General features: G+C 35.2%; 2 protein-coding genes across 3 annotated transcripts; one reads left to right on the top strand and one right to left on the bottom strand.

The window, feature by feature from the left end:
- Window positions 1-125: 125 nt before the first annotated feature.
- LOC25502443 (protein FORGETTER 1) lies at window positions 126-20853 on the top strand. Of its 2 annotated transcripts, XM_013589851.3 has the most exons (32): window positions 127-755; window positions 3260-3325; window positions 3444-3617; window positions 3698-3828; window positions 4042-4118; window positions 4862-5043; window positions 5181-5258; window positions 7873-8005; window positions 8429-8489; window positions 8576-8657; window positions 9283-9408; window positions 9497-9640; window positions 9728-9827; window positions 9911-10042; window positions 12366-12436; window positions 12533-12705; window positions 12873-12966; window positions 13698-13795; window positions 13879-14014; window positions 14176-14282; window positions 14987-15082; window positions 15179-15266; window positions 16067-16187; window positions 16317-16428; window positions 16511-16634; window positions 17122-17199; window positions 17291-17409; window positions 18025-18078; window positions 18158-18260; window positions 19240-19368; window positions 20112-20223; window positions 20396-20853. In XM_013589851.3, exons 1-32 carry the CDS (start codon window positions 330-332, stop codon window positions 20425-20427), a joined length of 3759 nt encoding a protein of 1252 aa, XP_013445305.1. In that variant the 5' UTR covers window positions 127-329; the 3' UTR covers window positions 20428-20853. The 2 variants fall into 2 exon arrangements, 1 of the variants encoding a protein (XP_013445305.1); XR_003007894.2 differs by lacking the exons at window positions 18158-18260; window positions 19240-19368; window positions 20112-20223; window positions 20396-20853 and having other exon boundaries at window positions 126-755; window positions 17295-17409.
- A 119-nt stretch (window positions 20854-20972) lies between these two features.
- LOC25502442 (metacaspase-5) lies at window positions 20973-23055 on the bottom strand. The gene is made up of 2 exons (XM_013589850.3): window positions 22610-23055; window positions 20973-22109 (listed from the first exon to the last, which is right to left on the bottom strand). Exons 1-2 carry the CDS (start codon window positions 22953-22955, stop codon window positions 21217-21219), a joined length of 1239 nt encoding a protein of 412 aa, XP_013445304.1. The 5' UTR covers window positions 22956-23055; the 3' UTR covers window positions 20973-21216.
- Between the last annotated feature and the right edge of the window lie 4408 nt (window positions 23056-27463).

Below are 27463 nucleotides of genomic sequence, written 5' to 3'. Positions count from 1 at the left end.
TGAATAAAAAGAGGAAAATTGTTATCACCGATAACCTGAAATTTTTAAAAAATAAAATAAAATAGAAACACATGATATGTATCACGTGGTATATCACGTGCCAGTTTCCCAGTTTGCGAAAGAAGTGAACCCAACTTCCCTAATCCCAAATCTCACACACTCCATCCATACACAATTTGGTTCATTTCCTACCGAGAAGACACAATTCAGAAGAACGAAATATAAAAAGCAGTTACACAAATCAAAGCCATAACAAACTTTTTTCTTTTTTTTCATTCTCTTCCCTTTCGCGCTCTCTCGCTCGAAAGGAACAAACAAACAAAAAAATAATGACATCACAACCGTCGATTCCATCTCCTCCTCCGCCATTACCACCGCCACCTGCATCAACGGCACCACCGTCTGAAGGCGGCGTTCGTGTTCGCTGCGCCGGTTGTCGGATGATCTTAACTGTAGCGCCTGGACTAACCGAATTCGCTTGTCCGACGTGTCGAATGCCGCAGATGCTTCCGCCGGAACTCATGGCTAGGGTACACCAAACGGCACCGCCGGTAACTCCGCCGACGCAGAATTTACCGGCGCATGGTATTGATCCTACTAAGATCCAGCTTCCTTGCGCTAAGTGTAAGGCGATTCTCAATGTTCCGCATGGATTATCGAGATTTTCGTGTCCTCAGTGTAATGTTGATCTTGCGGTTGATCTGTCGAAGGTTAAGCAGTTTTTACCTCCGCCGACGCTTGAAGAAGTTAACGAGGTTCGGTTTCTTTGATTCATACTTCAATTTTGCTTCATCGTTTTTTTGTTGATGATTTTGGAATTGTGAAGTTGCTTGTGTTACTGTTTTACTGTATACATTGCATAATGTGATGCTGATTTCTGTATGTAATTATTTCATCTAGCATTTAGTGATTGACAACTATGAGACAGACACTGACGACACCAGTAGTAATTTAAAAAATTGACATAATTGAATGTAATCAATAACATGTGTCAGTGTCGAACACAGGACACACCTTCAATCAGAAGCGACACTACAGATATTGAAAATGGTGGAAATGCAGTAATTTTGTGTGGTTTAGTTGTAAATATACTTGAAGTGAGATTGAGTGGTAATGATACATTGTTGCTTTCGCTTCAAATTTGGATGCGAGTGTGTTATTTTAATGCAAAAACGAAAGCAATGTTTTTGGCATTCTGTTCTGTTGTCGTCGGTTAATGGAACCAAAATGTTGGATTTTTTTTACCTTTTGTTATGGATGTGTGGTAAGGCTAGATGTGATAGAAATAGAAATGACAATATTAGAGAGTTAGAGTAGCACCTATAGTAGAAATGATGGTGGAAACTAGGCTTAGTTGGTTTGAGCATGTAGAGAGAAGACATCTGAATTCTGTAGTAAGAGTAGCCAGTAGATCAGATGGATGGGAGTCAAAGCACTAGAGGTAGAAGACTTAAAAAAACCGTAAGAGAAACTATCAAGACTTGGTTGTTGATATAGATATGGTATTTGATAGAACATTATGACTTCGTTTGATTCATGTAGCCGACACCACTTAGTGGGATAAGACTTGGTTGTTGTTGAGTTGTTTTCTATATTTAAGCTGTAGTAGATATGGAGGAATTCTTGTGTTATGTTTTGTTCTGGTCTTTATCATGTTTTATCTAATGCTGATTAAGGTGTGATGGTTATTGATGCTATGTTGATAGTTGATAAGGTCTAAGGATAAATAAGTATTGCAACATGGAAGGATAGTATGTTTGATTGTTTATAAGATGAATGTGTTAATATACAGATCGGGGAACAAGAATTGTGAATAGAAAGTAGAATATGCTATGTTTGTTTTTTTGGGATGAAGGGAAAGTAGTTTATCAATGAGAAGAGGGAAGTCATATTTTGGGAGATGTAAGTTAACTTTTTAAGGTAATTATTATCAGTGTCTATGTTGCCGGTTTGTTTCTCATTTCGTCCATTTCATGCATGAATTTTTTTGTTGTTTTAGGATTAGAATGTATAGTTTGCGTTGATGGTTGCAGAACTTCTATTAATAGCAATTTCATGCACTGTAAACTTGAATAGGAGTTATTCTTCAAAGAAGTGAAATTGTTTAAGGGTCTTAAAATTTTGCTATTACGTATCTCTCAGTCTGCAAGAATCAGTTTTTCATATGGCAAAACCAGCCTTCTGTCTTTCATCTCTTATCCTTTGGATGAAAGGGTTTGCTGGTAAAGGGAAGGGAATGTAATTTTTCATTTTGATTAAACTTTTTTTTCCTTATCTGAGGATTTTATAACACGGAAGCAATACCTTGCTCAACCATCCCACATTCTTTTTTACAAATTTTTTATAACTTTCTCAATCTAGCCACACAGCCTTATGTTTCTATCTTTTTTCCATCAGTCCCCTCCATCCAAACCTTTGTTGGCTTGGTGGAAGGTGGAAAATCTTGAATGCAAATAGCTTCATGCTTGCAATGTGCGATAGAAATAAATGGTGAATATTAAAGTGTACTCATCGTTCACTCTAGACCAAAACTTCAGTTGAAAATAATTTTTTCTTTATTATCTGTTTTATACTTTTTCACTTTTAACCTACTCAATTAGAAAGACCCCGGATTATTTGTATAAAATTGAGATTGTCTTCAATCGTGATCTCTGATGTTCAGGCCTTGTGATTTAAAGGAATGACCTGAATATATTTGAGAAGTAAGAATAATAATTTTTATGCAGCCTGCTGGTCAAATGCAAGTATCGCCAATAGACAACAAGCCTGTCCCTCAAAATTAGTAGAGAAAGACTTTCATTGCTACAAGCATTCTTCTGATGGTCGTTTTAAGGATACTTTTAGATGTATATATTGTGCCTGCCTAGGGAATTGGTTGCTCTTTTGAATTGATAATTTTCCTTTTTTCCTGTGTGCACGGTAGGGTTCTTGATTCTACAGTTTTGTTCGAGATATGGTTATATTTGTGTTATTATTATTATTTTTATATTTGAAGTATTTTATTTTTTATTTTTTGTTTTTGAATAATGATAAAATATATTTGTGAACATAAAACCCCTATAGGCAAAAGAGATTGGATGACCTACTCTCTACCTTTTTGATACTTTTATTAAATTATTTTGTATAGTTGTTCAGTGATATTTCCCTCCTTTTATTAATTTATTGGTTTTCTGTTAATTATTTGAAAAAATGTTTTTATATTTAGCTAGCCTTCGTATGTCTATATTTTGACTTTTATCCTGCATTAAATTAAAATCAGGTTGCTGTTGAAGTGGAGCGTGATGAAGATGAAGGCGGCATGGCTGGAGAAACATTTACGGATTATGTGAGTTACTAATTGTTTCCTCCAGAATTGTATAGTAGAAGTTTGTTATCAACATTTCAATTGATATTTCAAGTTACACAAGCACTCAATTGTGATGTTAAATTGTCTTCTTATGCAGCGACCACCAAAAGTATCTATTGGACCTCCACACCCAGACCCTGTTGTGGAGACATCTTCCTTGTCTGCAGTGCAACCACCGGATCCTACCTATGATCCAAAAACTAAAGATAATCTGGAAAGTTCAAAGGCTTTGTCATGCTTGCAAATTGAGACCTTGGTCTATGCTTGTCAGGTTTCTTCTTTGACATAATAGACAGTACATGATTATGATTTACTTTGCCTTTCTTGTGTATAATGTAATTTTTTTGACAGAGACACCTTCAGCACCTCCCCAGTGGAGCTAGAGCAGGATTCTTTATTGGAGACGGAGCTGGTGTAGGTAAAGGTCGAACAATTGCAGGTCTAATTTGGGAGAACTGGCACCATGGAAGGAGAAAAGCATTGTAAGTTTTGGTCATACCGTCTCTGCATGCAATGTTACTTGCGTGTTATTCATAACTGAGTTAAAAGCAAATTCATTCTTTGGATGCATATTTGAACACACTTACCTAACCATATGACCATGTGTGTTTGTAATTTGAACTTGATGCCTGGCTATACTCTTAAGAGTTTACTTGTTTTGATGCTTTTGTCATGTTTTCAATGATCTTACACAGGTGGATTTCTGTTGGTTCAGACTTGAAGTTTGACGCTAGAAGAGACTTGGATGATGCGGGTGCAACATGTATTGAAGGTATTTCCTTTGGTGATATTATATAGATAAAGCTGTGTTACATACTTAACCACTGGTTATTTAAAAGACACTCTTTAAATATTGTTAAAGTTAACAATCTTTACATGTTCCTTTAATTGTACAACTTCCTAGATTGATTGTTATTACTTCTAAAGTATACAACTTCCTAGGGTAGTGCTTACTCATTAAGCATTCAATGCATTTATCGTAAAACCATTATAAATACAAGGTGTGTGATCTCATTATAGACACACAGAATTTACACTAAGTTTACATATTTTTACAAATGCATAACTGGTGCAAAAATAGTTCTCACTGTGGGATTTATTTCCTCCTATTATTTTCCACTTTTCAAATTTTAGGATTTGATGGATATTTTATGGAGTAGTTTTGTGATATCACATTTCGAACTAGGATTTTGGATATCTATAGGTGATTCATGGCCAGTGGTTCTCAATATGATCAACATTGCTAAAATTGTAGGATTCTTATTAATCCACGAGACATGTTACATTATCGGTCTTAAATGTGCTTCTTTTGTCCAAATTATGCCTCTTTTGTCCAAAGAATGGAAATTTTCTGTTTATCATCTTCATGGGAGTAATTTCATCTATAGCCCATTTCAGGTGTTCGTGTTTATCTAGATTCCTATTTAAAATGTTCCTGTAATTATTTCATCTATATTTCAATCAACGTTCTCTGATAAGTTCAAATGTCTTCCTTTTCTTTTTCCTTTAATCCAGTGCATGCTTTGAACAAACTGCCTTATTCTAAGCTTGATTCAAAGTCTGTTGGGATCAAGGAGGGAGTTGTTTTCTTGACATACAATAGCCTTATAGCATCTTCAGAGAAAGGTCGTTCTCGACTCCAGCAGCTTGTGCAGTGGTGTGGACCAGGGTTTGACGGCCTTGTAATTTTTGATGAGGTATGCAAACATCTTGTGGTATAAATTATTATTTTCCAATGTTTGTTTTGAAGGATAACATTAATGATTCAAGTGCTTCTTTGATTCAATTTTATTTCTTTACCTTTTGTTACTAATATTTGATGGGTTCATTGTAGTGTCATAAAGCAAAAAATTTGGTCCCTGAAGCTGGTAGTCAGCCAACACGAACCGGAGAAGCAGTGCTTGAAATTCAGGTTTTGTTCTTAATTTTCAATCTCTTGGATCAGTGAATGAAGAATATTTGTATTATTTGTCCCTTTTTTTAAGAAAAAATGTACTCTGATTTTATGTTGAGGTGGGTATCAATCTTTTGAAAGATATATTTTTGTTTTCTTTTTAGATAATTTAGATTCTCTTTTTAATCCTCATTCTTTGTTGTTTATTTATATTTAATATATTTTTTGGACTATATTTCCGAAAGGTGAAATTAAATGAGCGGTAGAGTAGGAGATATCGTATCAGAGAGAAAGATACAAGGGCCTAGTTTTAGCTTGCCTAATAGATGCAACTTGTAGCATAGGTCCAGGGGCAAGATAAAGATCCTCAAAATTAATTTTGTAACAAAACAAATTAAACATCCGTCGAGATTAACCTTTATGAACTAATTTGAGTTGCAGTGCTTGTTGGATTTGTACTCCGGTATGTGGTATGAGAATCATATACAATATTTATCTGATATGGTAATACATTGTTTCTTGAAAATATAAGATATGCTACATTTATGATATAAAAATATAAAATAAAATATCACAGAATATGAAAAAAAATACAAACTAAGAACATACCTCTTAAACATTGGTAAATATAAAATAGAAATGGAAAATCATTGTCTTCCAAAAATCCGAAGTTAGAAATTGGAATGTTCATCCCCATCTTGCGCATCATCCGTAAATAGGACAGCTTGTATCTTTGTTTCATCTAGATACAATGTTGCCATTTCATGAATTCCAGCACCATCAAAGCTATCCCATACATCTCCACTAATGTCCCACATCTTAGGACTCCCTTGCATTCTTCACTTTTCCTAGCCAAAAGCCGCAAATTTGTATGGACATAAACAAAGTCTGGAGAGTGTTTCGACAGTTGAAAATAAAAACTGAAGTCCTAACATCCAAAATGCTGGAATCTATAAGTTTCTTTTTGAAAAACTTGAGTAGTTTTTGAAAAGACGGGGTGAACTTTTATATCTTTAAATTTTTAATATTGGACGGTTTAATTGATAGATAATAATAAATGGACAATAATTTAATCTAGGCTATATGGACAATTTAGTTTTGCTCCACTTTGTTATACAAAGGTTTAAATAAAGTCTTTCTGCTTGGTAGCGTGCAAATTTGATAGTCTTTGTTAAAGGTTGTGCCTAATGATGCAATCCTCATTGAATTTCAATCCAAACTTGTGAACTTATGCAGCTTATTCCCCGGTACTGTGTTGGGGATAAGTCCTATGTTGTGCACCTGAACCAGAACCATTAAGCACCAAACTGTACAGTATTCCATGTGATATTGATTTTGGTTCTACGTAGTTGGATAAGGTTTGTTGTTGTTGTCGTTGAAGATTTGGACTCTTGCATGTTTGATCAGGAAAGCCAATTGCAGTATATGTTACCGCATTTCATTCCCAAGAACTGTGTCTTGGTTTGTTAAAGCATTTTCTATTCATTCACTTTTTGTAGTTTTGGTGGAGGAAAGGAGTGAAAGTGATTGTGGAAATCTGCTTATTTTGTGTTAGTATAATTGGCTGGAGCATATGACGCAGTACAGAAGCAAGGGTTAGCAAGCGCTAAACCTAGGTAGAAAAGAACAAGCTTGCAAGCGACAAACTTGTGAAAATAGGGTTCCGGAATCCACCAGAAATTGAGAGAAAAGTCTCGAATATTATTAATGAATATAGTGAAAGAAATAACAAACCCGTGGGCCAAAATAAAACAAAACGAAATAATAATAGAAAGTTCTAGAAAATTACTAAGATTTGGTTAAAATAAAATACTATAAAATTACTAAGGAAGCCCTCCTACATCAGCATATCATATGTTTCCATTGTATTGTTGTGCAATAAAGTTGTATTTTTGCTTTCTCTGTAATGTCCAGCGTATTCTAAAAGCTGTTTCTTTGTTAAATTTGCAAAGTGGTTCAGAAGCTTTTTATTTTGAAACAACGCACATTATTTTATGACTGAAAATATACTCCCCAAATTTGGGACTATTTGATATAATTATTAGCAGCAACAAATTGATAAATAACATTAGGAGCAACAACAATTTTAAAATACCAAACTCAGCGTGTGTTGGAAGACACACTTTTCATGGTGGAATCTCGCAGTTGAACCAGAACTACACTTTGACGTGTTGGACTACCACACATTGAATTGGTTCCCACCGTGTTCCCAAACACATTCTCTGAACTTATCTAGGAAAGGTGCCAAACTCATCCTTATTATCAAGTTACAAATATATCTTTCAAGTTTTATTACCACCTAAAGCCTCTTTAGCAGTCACCTCATTATTAAGCTGTAGTAGATCATCTTTTTGTTATAACAATGCTGGAAATTTAGCAGTCACTCATAACGGGTATTTTTTCACTGGTACCCAATAGCGTTTACTCATACCCGTACATATGCTCTCTCTATCTTGCATGTGTCTTTATATGTCTCATGCTCAGTCCAAATCTACTTGTGTTGAAGTCTAATTACATATGTCTCATGCTCGGTCCAAATCTACTTGTGTTGAAGTCTAATTACTTGGTAAATTTTGGCATTGAATTGGTGGATTGAAAACATGGTTTCAGTTATTGCGATCTAATTTTACAGGATAAACTACCTGAAGCTCGTGTTGTTTATTGCTCAGCAACTGGTGCATCTGAACCTCGCAATATGGGTTATATGGTTAGGCTTGGTCTTTGGGGAGATGGAACTTCTTTCTCCGAGTTCCGGGAATTTCTTGGTAGCATTCTTATCTGTTCTTAAGTCTTTCCTTTCCTTTTTTTTTATTATCCTGTTATTGATCTTCTTCGTTAAATATTTTTTTGGATAAATTATTCTTTCTTGCACTTCTTTTACAATACTTGCCGCTGCAATGTTTTTAAAGTAATTATGCTCCTCCAGTTGATGATGTATTTTTCTTCATGAACATACTGTTTTTTTTTTTAAAACAAATTTTTGACCTGTATTATAAATTCGGAAGCATTTATGAAAGCATTGATGGATAACTAATATTTTACAATTGTTTAAATTTCAACTTACTACAGCTACATAATATAAAATGTTCTAGAATTTCGTATATACTTGCTTTCTACATATGTTTTCCCCATGTGCACATCCCCTTAATGTGTAAAGTTTAGTTAACTATTTGAATTTATACATCCAGGTGCTCTTGATAGAGGGGGTGTTGGAGCTCTAGAATTAGTTGCCATGGACATGAAAGCAAGGTATAATATTTCCAAGTATAAATGAACACTTCGACTTGAGAACATGTATGCTTATGAAAGAATATTGTTGACTTTTCTCATTGTAGGGGGATGTATTTATGTCGGACACTTAGCTATGAGGGTGCTGAGTTTGAAGTTATTGAAGCGCCATTAGAAGATAAAATGATGGTATGTGACACTGATTTGTTAACTAATACTATCTTATTTACTGAAGCTGTAATTGCTCTACAGAAGAAACAATGATGGAGATTATCTGGTAAAATGTTGACTGGTTGACTGGCATCTGAAAATAATAATTGTAGAGCATAAGGTAAATAAAAAAAGGAATCCCCAAAACCAGTTTCAACCGGATGTTTGTTAGTTTTGTGATATGTTGTAACTAGCACCCCCAGTTCATCCACATCTGGTTTGTGTTTCATTGGTTTTCATTTGGCAATATCAAATGTATTGATTGATTTATATACAATTACCTGCATTATATTCAGACACCAGTGTGTATGTATGTACATATATTGCTGTTATGGGTATTGTAAGTGTCAGATTAGGAACGTTTTTTTCCATTCTATTATGTGTACTTCAACTCCTTTTACTTCAACTTCATGTATTGTATAAAAGGGGTTGATGTTGTGGAAAACTAGAGACATCTCCTGGCTGCATACTGTTCAAGTTTTGTTTTTATATAATTGTAAATTTACATGTATGATCATCTATGTTATCTGAAGTTTCATTTTTATATCCTTTTGAGTTCAATACTTTCACCTGATGACCTTATTGTTTGTATGAAACTTCTCAGGACATGTATAAAAAGGCAGCAGAATTTTGGGCCGAATTACGAGTAGAATTGCTGTCAGCTAGTGCCTTCCTAAATGATAAGCCTAACACTAGTCAACTATGGCGATTATACTGGGCAAGCCACCAGGTATTAATATTTAAGTGGTGCCTGAAGACACAATCTCTATTTTGATGTGTCACTTGTCCCGATACTAAATATGTTCTTGGCTCTGTAGCGTTTCTTTAGACACATGTGTATGTCTGCTAAAGTACCTGCTACTGTAAGATTAGCAAAGCAAGCATTAGTTGATGGAAAATGTGTAGTCATTGGTCTTCAGAGTACTGGCGAAGCAAGGACAGAGGAAGCTGTGACAAAATATGTGTGTATTTCGATTATGTATTCATTTCCATATAAACAAATATTTTTCTGCATTTCAGTTTTTTCACTCAACTTTTTTTTTGTAAAGGGTTCTGAACTTGATGACTTTGTTTCTGGACCTCGGGAATTGCTGCTTAAATTTGTGGAAGAAAATTACCCGCTACCAGAAAAACCTCAACTCCTTCCAGGTTTGAGATTGTTTTGCCAAATGATTTTAATTTGTTTTAATTATTGTGGACTTATTATATATATTTTCTCATTTACAATATAGGAGAGGATGGTGTTAAGGAGCTCCAAAGGAAGCGGCACTCCGCAACTCCTGATGTTTCATTAAAAGGAAGGGTCAGAAAATCAGCCAAGTTGCAGCCTCCTAGTGATGTAGAAAGCGACGAAGAATCTGAAAGTGAGTCACCCAGAAGTAAAGTTGATGAATCTTTTGTATGCATAACCTTTTTCCTGTTGTGCTTTAACTGCATATGGTATGGGGGACATGAGACATTATCTAAAAGCCGAACTGACTCCTTTTTCCCTCTCACACACCTCATATACCCCTTCTCACTCTCTAACTAACTCGCCAGCTCACCACTTCCCTCTCCAATTGGGCTTTTCTAATCATGGATCCCATCAATAGCAACCCCCCCGGATTTCTATTGCCCTTCTTGCAGCTAGGAAAGACATTGATTTGTTAGAGAACCAACTAGGAATGAACTTGTTTAGGGGGTTGGTGAGGGACGAACCAATATATTTGATGACCAAATGTCGTTTTCTATTTGCCAATAGCAGTGTAGATCCTTTGTTGATAGATTTGGCCCATGAATTCAGAAAATGACATCAGTTTGTTGACTTGCCATGGTCCTGTAATAGCATCGAACTTGTGGCATCTAAAATTAGTTTGATTTCCCCAAAACTTCCATCTATCATATACGAAATCAAACTGACTGTAGAAAGTGGGGTACTTTCTCCTACAACATTCGTAAGCAATTATTACCGTCAAAATATTTAATTTCCCTGGATCCCATTGTCTGATCAAAACTGTTGAATGCCCAGACATAATTTCAAACCCAAACTCAAAGCGGAATATAGCAGAATACCTTTGAATGCCCGGACAGATGCTTGAAAGTGGGGAGTGGATTCGACCGCCGACACGGTAAATAACGAATCCACGCGCACCACCTGTTTACTGCGATGATCAACGGCAAATTAATCAGCCATTTCTGGCCCACATCAAGCGAACATACAGGCACAACCTAGGCACAAGTCGGTCGATAGGCATATAATCAAACCAAAGACAAAGACAAGCTTGAGTGCTCAAACTTCATCTCTTGAGGCACAACAAATGAATCTGAACGCCAACATGGTAACAGAATCACAAATCGACAGCTTGCTGCAAAAACAAACCGCAAGTTACAAGGTCATTTCTAGCCACATTAGTCTGTTGCAAATACACGTCCACCAGCAGCAACACACCACCCTCCGGATATGTAAATCGCGGTGAAGCCATTCAGCAAACCAAATGACACAACCACAACAGCAACAAATCTAAAAAGAGAGCACACGTGAAACACGTTTGAGAACCCGAAATCCACCGTTGTAACAAACCAGAAGCACTATCTCCCATCCAACATGATTCTGCGAGAAAACCCAGAATAAAGGAGGATGGAGATCTGGTCTGGGACAGTACAACGACGATTTGAGGCGAAATAAGAAGGAACATAACAAGGAAACCTGTCACGAATATCGAGGCCTAACTCGTCCCTACAAACCGGCTTGTACGGTGAGGAGTGCCTTCTCTTTATAAACTCTTCTCAAGAATCCTATCTATCTGATGTGGGACTAAATCCCACCCGAGTGTTGGCCGCTAACAACCAACCAACACAGCGGCGGCGGCGTGATTGGTTTTGAAAGTCGCGGCGGCTAACAACTCCGATTGGGGTATGGTGGTGAGGCCGACATGAAATCCAAGCTTCCCACCACCACTGCAAAGGCTACATCTTGTTTAAAGGGTTAGGATTTTGGGGGCGGTGAGGTTGAAGGCAGTGGTTGCTTAAAGGAGGTGAGAGAAGAGAGCGTGTAGGTTTTGAGAGCGAGTCTGCTGCGTACCCTAACAACAATTCAATAATATTATTGCCCAATTAATTAAATGTATACAAGTATTACATTAGAGGTAGGGCCTCCATGTACTGTAGCAGTACTATTGCACTGCTACAGTTTTCAGTTTATAACCCTAGGCAAGATTTATGAGTTTGATAACCTTGAGGACTATATCGTGTGCAAAAGTGCATGCTTCAGTTGACAATCTATTCATAATGTATTAGCATTTATTGGTCTTGACTTGCTTAGTGTTGATGGATAGTAAAGAATGCAAATTAATTACCATGCTGCAAAGAATTGTTTATTCTACGAAAAAAAAGTGATGACAAGTTTATTGTTCTTTTTCAAGAAAAATATATAAAGAAGAAGAGAAAACTACAAAAATTGAGGATAGTGAATCAGTTAAAATAGGAAGACCGTCTAAAGGGAAGCTACAATAGCACCATGACAAATCAGAGGCGAGTAGAAATTCTTGAAAATGCTGTCAGTCCTTTCCCAGCGACAACCAAAAAATCCGTTAAACAACACTTTGCAACAATATTTTATTTCCTTCTCACCAAACCTCTGAAAAAGAAATGTGTGAATTTTATTAAAATATGTTTGAATTTCATCAAGATTCCTCTGGTTTGATGCAGCTGATTCGGGGATTGAATCTAATGACTCTGATGAGGAGTTTCAAATATGTGAAATTTGCACTACTGAGGAGGTGGTTTTTTCTTTTCTTTGCTTTTTTTTTTTGGAATCTCTTGAATTGTTTTGATGTTATGCTAGGGATGTAGTAGTCACATGGTTTCTATTGCAGGAAAGGAAAAAAATGCTACAGTGTTCCTGCTGTGGTAAATTAGTCCATTCCGCATGCTTGATGCCACCAATTGGTGATGTAGTTCCTGAAGAGTGGTCATGCCATTTGTGTAAGGAAAAAACAGATGAATACCTTCAAGCAAGGCAGGCCTACATAGCAGAAATCCAGAAGAGGTATACAGTTTGAACATTTCTCAAGTTATTGGGGTCTGACTTTGATGGTTTTATGCAGAATAACTGGTTAGAAAAGAAGCCGCAAGATACATTATCTCTATGAACGTAAATTAGGGGGGAAAAAATAAAACAGAAAAAAATGCTGATTATTTATTAAATTATGACAGGTATGATGCAGCCTTGGAACGTAGGACAAAAATATTAGAGATCATTCGTTCGTTGGATCTTCCAAATAATCCTTTGGATGACATTACTGACCAGGTAGTGATCACGTGTTTGATTTAGCCCCGTGCTTTGAAGATCATTTTCTTAACTGTGCTAAAATACAATTTAATTATAATCTTTATAGGTTATTTTGAAACCATTACATAGATGCAAAACAGTAAATCAAAGATGCTTGCTGACCTTTTCTTCCATCACAATTGCTGTTTTCGAATAACTAAAATGTTTGGTTTTGAAACTTCCGGTTTTTGCTCTTGTATTGATATTTGATATCTCTCTTTGCTGTTGTGGAATAACTAAAATGTTTGATTTATAGAGTTTTGAAACTTCCGGTTTTTGCTCTTGTATTGATATTTAATCTCTCTTTGTTTGAAATATTTAATATCCCATTTGTAGGAAAAATGTGTGTTCAAGCATCCAATGCAAATTACAATTTTCATTGAATCTATCCACGTGTATAGGCAGAATAGTTAACTTTCTTGTTATTGATGCATGATGTCAGGGATCGGGAAGTTTTTCTGCATCCATATTGTATGATTGAAAACTTTGCCTTTGAAGATTTTCTTCTTTAATCTCTGACATTGTTCTATATTATCAATTTAATATTTGTGTAATAAATTTGTAAAGGACCTGTGCTCATCATCTATCTGGTGTGAGGTTGATGCAATATAACTCATTGTTGGTCTAAAGTAGGATTTTTTTTTATGATCGGTGTTTATTGAGGTTGATGCAACATTTCTGGTTATAAATTTATTTATATTTATATACAGCTAGGGGGGCCAGATAAAGTTGCAGAAATTACAGGAAGGAGAGGCATGCTTGTGAGGGGCCCTGCTGGAAAGGGTGTAACTTATCAGGCTCGTAATACGTAAGTTGTAGCGTCTCCAAATCTTATTGATTAACAGCATTTAATAGTATCTGCATTATGTTAATTTTTGTGTATCTGTTTAGAAAGGAAGTCACCATGGAAATGGTTAACATGCATGAAAAGCAGCTTTTTATGGATGGTAAAAAGTTTGTTGCTATTATCTCTGAAGCTGGATCAGCTGGTGTTTCTTTGCAGGCAGATAGGAGAGCAGCAAATCAGGTATGCCAATCTGACTTGAAAGTATTTTTATCCCTGATATCATTGTCTTGTCTGTCCCTTGTTTATGATTTGGTGTGGTTTTGAACTCCTGCTTGATGTAACTTATAATCTGTTTTATTCTTGTTTTCCCCATTATGTGCCCTGTGACCTTTACACAACAGAAAAGAAGAGTTCATTTAACGCTAGAGCTTCCATGGAGTGCTGACCGTGCAATTCAGCAGTTTGGAAGAACTCATAGATCAAATCAAGCTTCGGCACCAGAATACAGGTTATTAGTTAAAATGACTTGCACTCTTTCTCTTTGCTTGCTTTTCATATTGTTATTTCCGTTACACCAAGTTAAGTAGTTAACTTATTGCCTCTCTGGTTTCATATCTGCAAAGTCTTTAACATAGAACCAAGGCCTGAAGGAAAAGATTTTGGTTGGTATTAGGAGAATGAGAAAATGTGTAGAGAAAGTATTTAACTTAGAACTGAAGCCTGAAGGCAAAGTATTCTGTTTCATCCATATAAGCTTCACAAGTGTTTAAGAAACAGTTGGACAAACTTGTTTGGTCCCTGTCTTTGGCAATAGAAAATTGAATTTTTAAGTGGATACCTATAGAGTTTGTGAGTAGTGTTCGACACGTGTTGAAGAAGTATCAGTGTCAAAGGTGTGTCCAAAACTCCAATACTACCACGTTTCATTGACATTGATCTAATAGAATATAGTAAGAGTCTCATATCTATCTTTTACTCCGTCCTACTGTCCTACAGCAACCAGATAATTTTAATTGTTTCAACCTAAAGACATAAGTTGTTATCATGCTTTGTCAAAATGCTTTATTGCTGGTGTATATTGTTCACTGTCTCATGAAATCCTATAGAAGTTAAGATGTAAGCCCCTTAGACTCGATAGCGATAGATTTTGTTGATATTGCCTTGCCAAGCTACACTAGTTTTACCTGATCACTATTCTCATAAATGCATCAGGATACTCTTTACTAATCTTGGTGGAGAACGACGATTTGCATCAATTGTTGCGAAGAGATTAGAATCTCTTGGTGCTTTGACTCAGGGGGACCGCAGGCATGTTGGATTTATCGGTTTTGTATTTTCAATGAGTTGACATCAATGAATTTTGAAATCTTTGTTGATGTTCCTGACTTCCTTCATGGCTTACAGGGCTGGGCCTTCATTAAGTGCTTATAATTACGACAGTGCTTATGGAAAGAGGGCACTGATGATTATGTACAAAGGAATAATGGAGCAGGTTCATATTATTCTTTGAAATTGGGAAGCAAACACGCACACACATATACACACACTTGGTTATTTGTAGAGATGAGAACAATTAATCTTAACCGATAGATTTAGATTAATGGCTATCATGTGACTGAACCTTCTTCCTTTTTTCATTCACAATCGTGACTTCACCCAAATACAACAACAACAATAACAACAAACTGGTATAATCTAGTAATCTGGAGCAGACCCATGCTTTGGTGTGATCAGCATACTGATTAATTTTTTTTTAATTATTTTTAATTTAATTGTTTGAGGGTCCTTTTAGAATGACACCAACTAGTCAACACCAGAGGCATAGTAATGACCTAAAATGCAGTTAAGTAAAATTCCAAGTGTTCTTTAATCATGCAGGGTTTTATGTTGAATTTGAATGCTAATTAACTACTGCCTGTTATATGTAGTATATATTCACTAGTAAAGATCCTGTATAACATAAAACCGACCATTTAATGGCCACCGGTACAGCCGCTATCACTGGATTGAGCTTTGATGTGCATCGGTGTGTCATTCATGACTTCTTTTGTTACACAAAGTGGTTTTTGAGCTGCCGCTTGATATCTTCTTTACGGAGAACCATGAGTGAGGAGAAAGGGTGGGGAAGCAAAATAAAGTTTCCGTGATATTTTTACCTAAAATGTAACCTGAGCCAATAATTTAAATATACCGGTTACGATTAATTGTTCTCATTTGATACAGTAACCAAGTGTTCTCACCAGAGGTGTCCACATGGTGCTCAAATCCATCTAATGTCAAATCGTTTTCTAGGATTCTCTACCTGTTGTACCTCCGGGATGTTCATCTGACAGACCAGATACTGTTCAAGATTTCATCATTCAGGCAAAAGCTGCTCTTGTATCTGTTGGGATAGTTAGGGACTCAGTTCTCGGTAAGTCATTACTACCTTCATCTAAACGTTCAATGGAGTGGTTTTGTTCCTTGTTGAAGTGTTGTTGTGATACCACATATTACACTACATAACCTTCTTTTGACTAAACATGTGATTCCTATTTTGTAGGAAATGGTAAAGATTCTGGAAGGTTATCTGGTCGAATTATTGATTCAGATATGCACGAAGTTGGACGATTCCTCAACCGGCTTTTGGGACTACCTCCTGATATTCAGAATGGGTGTGTCCTTTGTATATTAATGACTTGATGCTTCCAATTTAAAGTACTGAATTCAATATGCTAAATACTACTGTATCAACAGGCTATTTGAGTTATTTGTGAGTATCTTGGATCTTCTTGTTCGGAATGCTCGCATTGAAGGTAACCTCGACACGGGCATTGTTGACTTGAAGGCTAATGTCATTGAACTACAGGGGACTCCGAAGGTTTGTTTGCTAGACTTGTGTCTGCTCTTATATTTATATTTATGTTATTAACTTCTTTCCTTATTTCTTCCTCAGTGTTAATTATTATTGTATTGTGTCAAATCTGCTCCAAATATAATTTTTTTTATTTGAACAGATCTTAGGATCTTTTCTTTTTATATCTGCAGAACTGTTTCCTTCTCTTGTAACTATTGTATATTTGTAATTACTTATAATTATAATAATTGTACTCGGCCCATTTATCAGGCTCGTTCAGTTTAGACTAATCTATTTAAATGAATTAGTGTATGTACTCTTTTGACAACCTTGAAATATATATTAGAATTATTTTCTACATCTTGTTTAGAACCAATTCTGCTCCTATATTTTGAGCTGTATTCCTTCCTTTTTAATCATCAGAGAATAAAAATAATATCTAGTCGTTGTTCTTTTAGTTAACTTTGTTGTATTGTTAATATGGAGTAGTAAAATTTTCATTTACATGCAGACAGTTCATGTTGATCAATTGACTGCGGCTTCTACCGTTTTGTTTACATTCATCTTGGATCGTGGGATCACATGGGAGGTGCTTGTTCTTTTCTGTTTGACCCAATTATTGGTGTTTGCATTACTCAAACAAACATAAAATACTGACTTTCTTATTATTTTTATGTCAGTCAGCAAGTAACATGCTGAATGAAAAACAAAAGGATGGGCTTGGCTCAGCCAATGATGGCTTCTATGAGTCCAAGAGGGAGTGGTTGGGAAAGCGTCATTTCATTTTAGCATTTGAAAGGTATCATTCTTGGTTTTCATTACGTGTTCCTGTTATTGGAAGCAACCATACCTAATACCTGTTTCCTTAGTTCATATTCAATATTCATCATTGAATATTGAATATGAACTAATTATCAACAATTTCTCTCTGCTGTTAAGTTGCCAAATTAAAAACTTGAGCATATATTTACGTTCACATGTGCTTGGATTAAAAGTAAAGAGCGCGGGCCTCATAATTTTCTTTAGCTTGCTTTATTTCTTTCTTAGTTTTCCTTTTTCTTGTTACTAAATTAGGAGTTTTATTTAACAAACTTGATTTCTGCACTAGTTTTTACTCAACGTCTGATGCCCACTTCAGGATATACATGCTTCTCAATATACTTTTTTATATCATCATGATATTTGACTTGCTTAAGAGCAGATAATTTTAGGAGAATATATTACATGCTTCCAATGTTTTAATTCGTTATAATATTAGACATGATAGTATACAGATCAAGACATGGAGTTGCCCCATGCGACACTGACACCCACACTCTTCTAATTGGTTTGTGTATGTCCTTTTGTTCTACATTCTGTTCTACACACGATCTTATTGATTTTCATTTCCTTGTTTTTGTTCTTCGTGTTCTAGCTCTGCTTCGGGTATGTATAAGATAGTTCGTCCTCCCGTTGGGGAATCAAACCGGTATGTATTCTAGCAATTAGGCTTTGTTGGGTATTTCAGTTTTATTGTATTTTAATCATGGTTCCTCTGAATCATTTAGGGAGATGCCTCTATCTGAATTAAAAAGTAAATACAGAAAAGTTTCATCCTTAGAAAAGGCTCAAACTGGTTGGGAAGAGGAATATGAAGCTTCATCTAAACAGGTATATTTCTTTAGAATGTATTTTTCTTGTGTGTAAATTTGCAATGAAACCAAATATTATTGAAATCTTGAGGCTAGGTCAAGTTTTGCTTGTTGCATTTTAATCAGGGTACCAGTTTCTTAGAACAAGATAAGGAACAATTTTATTTATTTGTTATAGGCTTATAGACAGTGATTATATCAAATTTTAAAAAATACCATTCCTTCGCTCTTACTATCATTTTCTTTATTCATAACTATGTAGTCAACGATGGATAGCGTAGCAGACGACCACCAAAACATTATAGTGTTTTGGTGGGTAGAGTTAAGGACGGTATGCCTAAGTTTAGGGGAGAGAAAAACAAGAGAATAAGATTTGAGGTCGCATTCTTGCAGAGTAGAGGAGAGGTCATGAAAGAGAAGAGAGGTCACAGAAGTAAAAAATGCTAAAAAAAAATAAAGGGCATCTTTGGCTTTTCTGCTCGTCTTGTCTGTTCTGCTCGTTTTCTCCGCAATTTCCCTGCCACACAAAGTACTTCCACCACCACTATTGACTACAGAGATTCATAAATAAATCCTTTAAGAAAGTAGACTAAGCAAATATTGCTCAGTCATGCATGCTCTGTTCTTTCTAGTGTTGTTCTAAGATCAACTGACATGTCATTGTACATTTGTACTTTCTATCTGTTGTGAATCCTGGAACATTTGCCATACATACTGAACTGAGTCGGGGTTCTGATATGCTAATGCTCTCTTTGTTGTGAATTTCTTAGACAGTTGTCATTTTGACTTAACTTAGCTATACACTTAGACATATATATGTTGTGCTTATTCCCTTGATGTATTATCCATACCATCTTTAACATCATTGATCAGTATATGGTTATGTATGATGCATGAATGGTAGTATCTAAAAGATGCATTACAAGTTAGATGAAACAATCGCAATCCCTGTTTACTTACATTGTCTGAAATCGACTTCTCTTTACCTTTTTTGACAGTGCATGCATGGTCCCAATTGTAAGATTGGCAACTTCTGTACAGTGGGCAGAAGACTACAGGAAGTGAATGTCTTGGGTGGCCTCATTCTTCCTGTTTGGGGAACCATAGAAAAGGCCCTTGCTAAGCAGGTATCTCTTCACCATATATGATGACAAAAACTAAAACATTCTAATGCGAAAGTGTTGCATCTATGATGTTATAATATCAACTCTTCCATTCTTTTGTTACTTTGTTCTATTATTTAATCTTCTGGTTTGAGTTTCTAAACGATATGGTTTGCAGCAAGAAAATTGTACTCCCTCCGTCCCTATATATAAGACCCTTTTGCCAAAATCACGGGAATTAAGATAGTGGATATTTGTATTAAAGTTGTTTGTAATCACTATTGTTTTTACAATTTTATCCTTTAAGAAAGAAGGTTAGTTTATGTTTTCAACATGTTATTTATTGTTGATTGAAGAAAAAGATGTATAATAAATAGGGGCATGTGTGTAAAGAAATAATTAATGTAGTTGGAAATAACAAAGGGGTCTTATAAAAAGGGACAAAAAAAATTCTTAAAAGGGTCTTATAATTAGGGACGGAGGGAGTAGTAGATAGCTTGGATTCTGATATAAATTGTAGAAATTTATTATAGTAACTGTTGACACAACCGAGTTTGCGTTGTAGGCTTAATGAGATTATATCTGCTTGAAAAGGTTTTCTTTGTAAAGCCGCTCTTGTTCATTATTTAGTCGCAAGACAATTATACTACATGACATCACCAGCGACTGATTATTTGATATATTTTTGTTAGCAGTGGCTTCAAAAATTATTTAAATATACCTCTCTTTGAAAAAAAAAAACTAAACTGCAAATCAAATATGTACAGGCTCGCCTAAGCCATAGGAGGCTACGTGTTGTACGCATAGAAACTACTGTGGATAACAAACGAATTGTTGGACTTCTTGTTCCTAATGCAGCTGTTGAAACTGTGCTTCAAGGTTCTCTCTCAAACACATTTCTATTTGTGAATAATATATTCATTGATAATTTGCTTTCAAAGTAGATAGAAACTTGATATAATTAATAGAAAAGTTTTTCTCTCAGAATCTTGACCTCGTTCATTTTTTGTCAAACATGGTCAAGAAGCTAACCTATTGACATCATTGGCAGGCTTAGCATGGGTTCAAGAAATTGATGATTGACCTAGGATAATAGACTTTGCTCACCTTCTCATTCTAGCAACTTGAAGCCTTTTGAAAGTTGCTTGATGTCTCCAGTCTTGACCATGGGTTCAATATTCGGTGTCCTCTGTTCTTCGACAATCAATTTATGTTTTAGGAAAAGGCTCAACCTTGATGCTGATTTTTTTGGAGGAATGACTCATCCTCCTCACCATTCAACACAATTGTGCAGTTTCATCTAGTCACCAATATTTATGTTCCATTTTAGCGTAAAATACGATTTTGTATATTTGTAAAACTGATTCACCGAGAAAGTAGATGGCTAGGCTTGTATCACATAATCCAGTCTGAATATTTTTTTTACTATTTTTTAGAGGAAACCAGTTTGTACCAACAGATATGATTATTAAAATGATAGTGGAAGAAAATATTCTCATTTTTTTATAATAAAAATAATTATTCCTTTGGCTAGGCTTTTTATAACATAATCCAGTCTGATTTATTTTTTATTTTTTTACTATTTTTTAGGGGAAACCAGTTTGTACCAACATATATGATCATTAAAATGATAGTGGAAGAAAATATTCTCATTTTTTTATAATAAAAATAAATATTCATTTGGAGCAAAATTCATTGTCCAAACACACATTAACATACGACTGTACCATGGAGAAACACACCAATGGAAATTGTTCAACTGCATCACCTTCGCCAAGTTTGTTAAAAAAAATAATAATATAAAAGCAATGCAAATTTTGCAGCAGCAAAATAGAAACACACATTATTCTGTCTGCATGAGATGAAAACATATCAGCACAGGAAAGGATCATCAACATGGTGATCGCTGCAATAGAGTCCTGGCTTTTGAGTGAAACCATCTTTCTGTAGCTTCTCTCTAGCCTTGAGAATAAGTTCTGAGTATGTAATTGCACCATCAGTCTCCTCAATTATAGCCTGGATTGCATTGCTGAAAGCTCCATATGCATTAGCTGCATTTCCGGAAGGACAAGCATCTGCTGAAGTCTGGTCTGTCTGACAGCCGCTCATCAGAATCCCACCGCTTGGAAGACCACGCTTTGACGATCCAGCATATACTTCATGCTTACTTCCCACTTCTGTCTCCATGGCAGGCTTTGCATATCCCTCATCATTATCATTCAGCTTTTGCTTAAGAAATTCTTGGGCAAGACTACCCACCATTCCGAGTATCCCACCTTGTCCACCTTCACCACCTCCATGTTGGAGCTTGTTCAAGATGACCTTCATAAACTTCTTCACTTTAGGACTAGCATCTTCCCCAAAAACATCAAAAAGTGTAGGCCTCAGTTGACCAACATCTATATCTTCTTTCCCAGTTTTCTGCTTAAGTATATCAATGAGGGTTGAAAGTGGCAGAGACCTATTCTTCACTCCATGGGGGAGTTCAATATCCCTATCTTCATTTGTTTCTTCATCCCTGCGAGTATGACTGCGCAATCCTGAAGGGACATGAAATCCCCTGGACTCAATGGCATCCTCAACTTTCCTATGCAGAAAGCCTGACAATCCAAAGCCGGATCCAGAATGTTCCTCTTCTCCCTTTGTGCTCTCTCCTATCTGCTCCTTAGCTTCTTCAATCAAACCACCACTATGGCATGAATCAGATACAATGGTCAGCCTACATCCTCTAGGAACCCCATCCACAAATTCCTTGAAATCATCATCTACATACATACAAAAATCATCACGTCAATGCAACATTGTTCTACCTAAAGAAAAGACACCAATACTACAACCATTACCACTAATTAATAACAGCAGAATTACCCTATAAAGAAATCCTGAATCACAAGCTATCAATACATTTTTTCCACACGTTCCCATGTATTCCCTTCTATTCATGTCAGATACTAACTTCTATGATATGAATTTTCACCATTTCTATGTTACAGGAAACTGACCAAGAAAGATAAGATTAAAGTAAAAACCTTAAAAAGTTCATTGTAGTTGGAATTCCTTATCGTAGAATCAAATCAAACACATGTTGTAATCGTTTCTCAATTCTTAAAACACTTTTTTGTCAAAAAGTAATAATAATTTTAAAACAACTTTAAGATGAAGCACTACCTAATCTTTAACCAAAAGATCCAAAATCACAAAATTAAACACTTAAATTAACATAATCAAAACAAAAACAAAAACAGAGAGATATCTTGGTACGAACCAGTGATGAGATTCATATCAGAAGGAACAATACATTCATCAAAACCAGTATCATCATCCTCTCCAGTTTCAGCAGGAAGACGAGTACCATGTCCACTATAATGAACAAACAGAACATCACCATCCTCCGACGATCTCACCAGCTCCGACAGAACACGTCTTATGTTCTTTCCTGTCGGCTCCGTGTACGACGAATCCGTGTCGATCAAAATAGTGATGTCATCTTCCGAAAAACCGTAACGTTCGATCAAGCATTTGTGCATCCTCCATACGTCGTTTACGCATCCTCGTAGCTCTGCTTTTGTTCCTGGGTAGTTGATTCCGATCAATACGGCTTTTCTCGCCATTGTTGGATCTTAGAAGAAGATGAAGAAAAAGAAGAAGGTTGTTTCAATGATTTGGTTGAAACAGAGCAATACTGTCTTTGTCATTCTATCATGTTGTGGATGTTTATATTAATTAATAATTAATAATAATTCATTGTTATTTTTTATTTAAGAGAAGAGTAGCCACGTAGTTCATCAGTTTATTCAAGTTTTAAAACAGTATTGTGCATTTTGTTCATCGAAAAAGTCATGACCTCGAATACCCGTGAGCTTAGCTCAGTTGTTAGGAATATTGCATATTATATACAGGAGCCGAGGTTCAAACTCCATACACTCCACATCTCCATAATCAAATTGTGTGATCTCTAGCTACTAGACTACTTGACAAAAAAAAAACAGTCATGACCTCAAAATAAAAAGTCATTTATTGTTGATGTTAACTTTTCTCATATAAAGATTGATATCACATGACAACATTAATCAACTAATTTTTGTTCAAAAACATTAATCAAGTAATTTTTTATTTTGGTCAAGTAGTTTAATGACTAAACATAATTTAATTGTGCAGAAATGGGATGTACGAGATTCGAATCTCAGCCCCTACATATAATATACATATTTCTACCAACTGAGCTAAGCTCAGAGATCATTAATCAAATATTTTAATCCAAGATTTATTAAAAAAAATAAAAGTATTTTAACTCAAGATTATTTTAACTAACAGATTCTACAATAAAAAATTATTTTAAAATTTTGATACATTTAAATATTATTATGACTATTTTCCCTAAAAAAAATATTATTATGACTATTTATAACAATTTTAGAAACCAAATCATATTTTTTATTTTTTTTACTTCTTTCGGTTTTATATTTGATACAAATATAAATGTAATAAAACTTTATTTGTTTTTGCAATAATGAGTTGTTTTTTGGTTTTTTCTTAGATCCGTTTGTACTTATTATTCAATTCACTTATGGAGCTTGATTGGTGATGGTTAGATATAACTTGTTGGATTGGAAGATGATGCGCACGTTACCGACTAATTAGGTACTTTTTGTTTTACAAGACTAATTAGGTACTTTTGTAATTCTTTTTCTCATGAGATTATTTTCAAAATTTCAATAGCATTTATTAATTTTTGACCTAGAGTGTAGACCACTCTCCTTTTTTCCCCAAGCAGTTTACGGTCTACCAACAATAATTTCATCTCGAAAGTATTCAAGTGAAGAATAAGGGGGTTTAAATCTAATATTGTATAAATAAGTAACATCTTTAACAATTGAGTTATGATCATAGTCAAATTTTTTTTTTTTTTTTCATTTAGTCTCGTGACTAAAAGTTTACTATTTAAGATGAATAAATGGTGTGTTTGAAGTTCAAACTCATGTTTGTTTATATGACGATTAAACAAGGAAGCTCGAGGGGAGGGGGTGAATAGCTTCTTTTCAAATAATGCATTTGCGAAGCGTAATTTAAAAAACCTTTGAAAATACTTGTGATTATTGGATTTATGCTAATGGTTCAAATGATAGGACTAAATCAATGTGTAAAAACAACAACTCAACTATGAATAAGAAATTCAATAATGAATTGTATTTGTCAATTCAACAATCAATACATAATCTAAATCACAAAACTAAACTATCACAAACCAAAACAAATCGATCACAACTCACACTATTTAAGAATTTGAACACTTGATATATGAATGAATTGTTTAGAAGTTACATTACTAGTTTAATTGTGAATGAATTGAATGTTTATAAAACCTCAATCAAGGAGATTGAGATTAGGTTAATGCAAAATAAACACTCATAATCAAATGGTAATTAATTCATTCAATAGATTTATATATCACAATTAAATTGCTGAAAGTAAAAGGATAATAGAGAGAAGGACACCGAAATTTATAGAGGTTCCCCTATTTCGTCCTCGTTAGGGGTATGTCCTTTCTTCGTATAAGAATATTTCTCTTCTACGGGTTCCACTATGATGAAAATATTTACAAGTGTATGATTACAAAGATTTCTTCGATTCCTAATCTTCTATGCTAAGCAATCACACAAGATCCAATCTTCAAGAACTCTTGAAATTACACAGCCACAAGATCTTTGAATCTCAAGCTTGCATGCAATCCTTTGATCTTCTACTCCGAGAAATCATCTCTACTATTTATCCGCTTCGATCCCCTTGAACGTTGAATTGTTGAGAAAAAAACCCCCACAATGACCTTTTTAGGTGAAAAGTGCCTTCTTTTCCTTTAGATCAATGATGCTCCACCAATATAATTGAGAGAAATCAATCTTACAATATCCTATAACAACCTAAAAATCTAGACCACAAAACCTACAAAAACTCTTAGAAAAAGTGTTTAATACAAAGAAGTTGTAGAGAGAGGATTTGAAAACTTTAGAGTGTATTTTCAAATTGATTCTATGAATAGGAAAGGGTGTGTGTAAGGATATATATAAGTGTGAGTGGAAAGAGTTAATTTAGCCACAAAATAACGAACTTGAATCGAATCACATTAAGTGTGAATTATATTGATTCAAATAGTTGTTGGAACAAAATGTGTTTCACAATGAACCTTATTAAGTTTTGATGATAACAAGGTATTAAAAATTGTCAATTGGTTATTACTAATAATTGTTCAAGTGTACAGGACCAAAGGCTACTCAAGTTATTTCAATAGGTCTTGGAAGAACAATGCAAAGAAAAAGAAATTCTGAGCATTTGAAGAAAACTGCTCCTGAAGCTGAAGTGCTTCTGAAGTGATGACGTCATCAGAAGCAGAAGGTCATCAGAAGCAAAAGTTTTTATCAGAAGCAATATCTTCACCAGAAGCTACGTTTGATCCTTTAATCAAACTGAAGATTCAAAGTAGCTGATTCTCAATTCAGTCCTATTCAAGAAGAACGAAGAATTGAAAGGGAGGTATCAACGGATATATGGATAGCACTGAGCACTTGTCTCTCGTTAATAGAGTTGACAAAGTACAAGTGTACAACCACTACCTCCACTACTCTGTTTTCTGTCTACGCTACAAGACAAAACAACAGCCATGCCTGCAGAATTTGTACACTCAAAATGGGAATGAATTTGAAGCTTATTCTTCAAAGGACTACACCCAAATCAGGCAAAGGATCACTGGTGGATAATCAAAGGATTTCAAACGACTCTTTAGACGTGCTGACTATCTCAACGTCTCTTTCACGCCTCTATATAAAGGAGTGAAGACTTGAAGATTGTATATAGAGATACATAAGTTCAAAAGCGCCAAAACTCTGTCAATTTGATTCTACAAAGCACACTGAATTTCTGCACTGATTTGATACATCTTAGAAATTCAAAGTCTAGAGTCTTTACTGTATTGTATTGTGAACACCACTGATTGTATATCAAGTGTTCAACTCAAACTCAATTCTCTGTATTTTTGTTTGATTAGAAGTCTCTTGCCTGCGTGCTTGAGCATTAGAAGTCTCTTGCTTAGTGCTTGAGCATTGGAAGACTCTTGCGTGTGTGCTTGAGCATTTTTGTGAAGTCTCATACTTAGAAAGTATTGCGCAGTTGTAATCTTTGTGATTATAGTGAAATCTCCTTGGAAGTGCAAGGGGGACTGGACTACTTCCGTGTTCTGGAAGGAACCAGGATAACTGCTTGTGTCTTTGTCTTTCTTTTCTCTGCTCTGTTCTTTTCCGCTGCAATCTGTCTCTGATCATTTCATCAGAAGCAATCAAACTGCTTCTGGAGTTTTTTCAGAAGAAGTATTTTTTAAGTGAAAAAGAAAACACAATTCAACCCCCCCCCCCCCCCCCCCCTTTTTGTGTTTTTCACCTTCAATAGTGTCAAAATAGGATATCTGAAGGTTGTGAAGATTGATACGATTTTCCAGAACTATGAATCGAATCAAGCATTTTTTTAGATGAAGATTGAATATGTTGGAACAAAATATGTTTAACATTGCTGATGCACGGTTTCGGTTCTTGAAAGTGTACCAAATCATTTACCAAGTAATAAAGTAATAATTAGAGCATCGTATCAATAGAGATTGTCGTTTTGTCCAAACAATTCTCGTTACTTATTTTTATAAGTTGACGATATAAAAGATAAATGGTTAGAAAGTCTTGCAGTTTTTATCTGTTTGCAACAGAGCAAGTTACCTGTTTTTGGTTGCATAAAAGTAAGCAACGGTTATGATTCTTTGTATCCCTCCTATATATATTGTTGGATATTAAGTAACAGTTATGCTGCGTTTATTTATCTTAGGCAGACTATACAAGTGATGAGGCCATTGGGATGTTACTAACCTACTTTGGTTTATCCCTCTGATGGTTAACTGCACCTGCTGATCGCACGGTGATCCTTACGTGCGGGGTCTTGCTAATTCAAAGGCAAGTGAAACATAAACTTAAATTGACTTTCTAGTGTTTCCTAAGGCAATGAAGGCCAAGGTTCCCTTAGTTCTTCCCATCGAGGAATCTTAGGACACTCATATCACACTCTCTCTGCGCTTGCTTAGTAGTTC

Source organism: Medicago truncatula, chromosome 8 (genome assembly GCF_003473485.1).
Source record: "Medicago truncatula cultivar Jemalong A17 chromosome 8, MtrunA17r5.0-ANR, whole genome shotgun sequence".
Taxonomy (NCBI): Eukaryota; Viridiplantae; Streptophyta; class Magnoliopsida; order Fabales; family Fabaceae; genus Medicago; species Medicago truncatula.
The sequence above is the reverse complement of the archived record's forward strand: the minus strand, read 5'-3'. Positions and strand labels throughout refer to the sequence as shown.

Bases quoted from the DNA above. Each gene is read 5' to 3' on its own strand.
- LOC25502443 (XM_013589851.3), top strand. From the start codon at position 330: ATGACATCACAACCGTCGATTCCATCTCCTCCTCCGCCATTACCACCG. The intron at 5,044-5,180 runs GTATGCAAACAT...GGTTCATTGTAG, and splicing joins GCCTTGTAATTTTTGATGAG to TGTCATAAAGCAAAAAATTT. The intron at 9,641-9,727 runs GTGTGTATTTCG...TTTTTTGTAAAG, and splicing joins AGGAAGCTGTGACAAAATAT to GGTTCTGAACTTGATGACTT.
- LOC25502442 (XM_013589850.3), bottom strand. From the start codon at position 22,955: ATGGCGAGAAAAGCCGTATTGATCGGAATCAACTACCCAGGAACAAAA. The intron at 22,110-22,609 runs GTTCGTACCAAG...GTATGTATGTAG, and splicing joins TGATATGAATCTCATCACTG to ATGATGATTTCAAGGAATTT.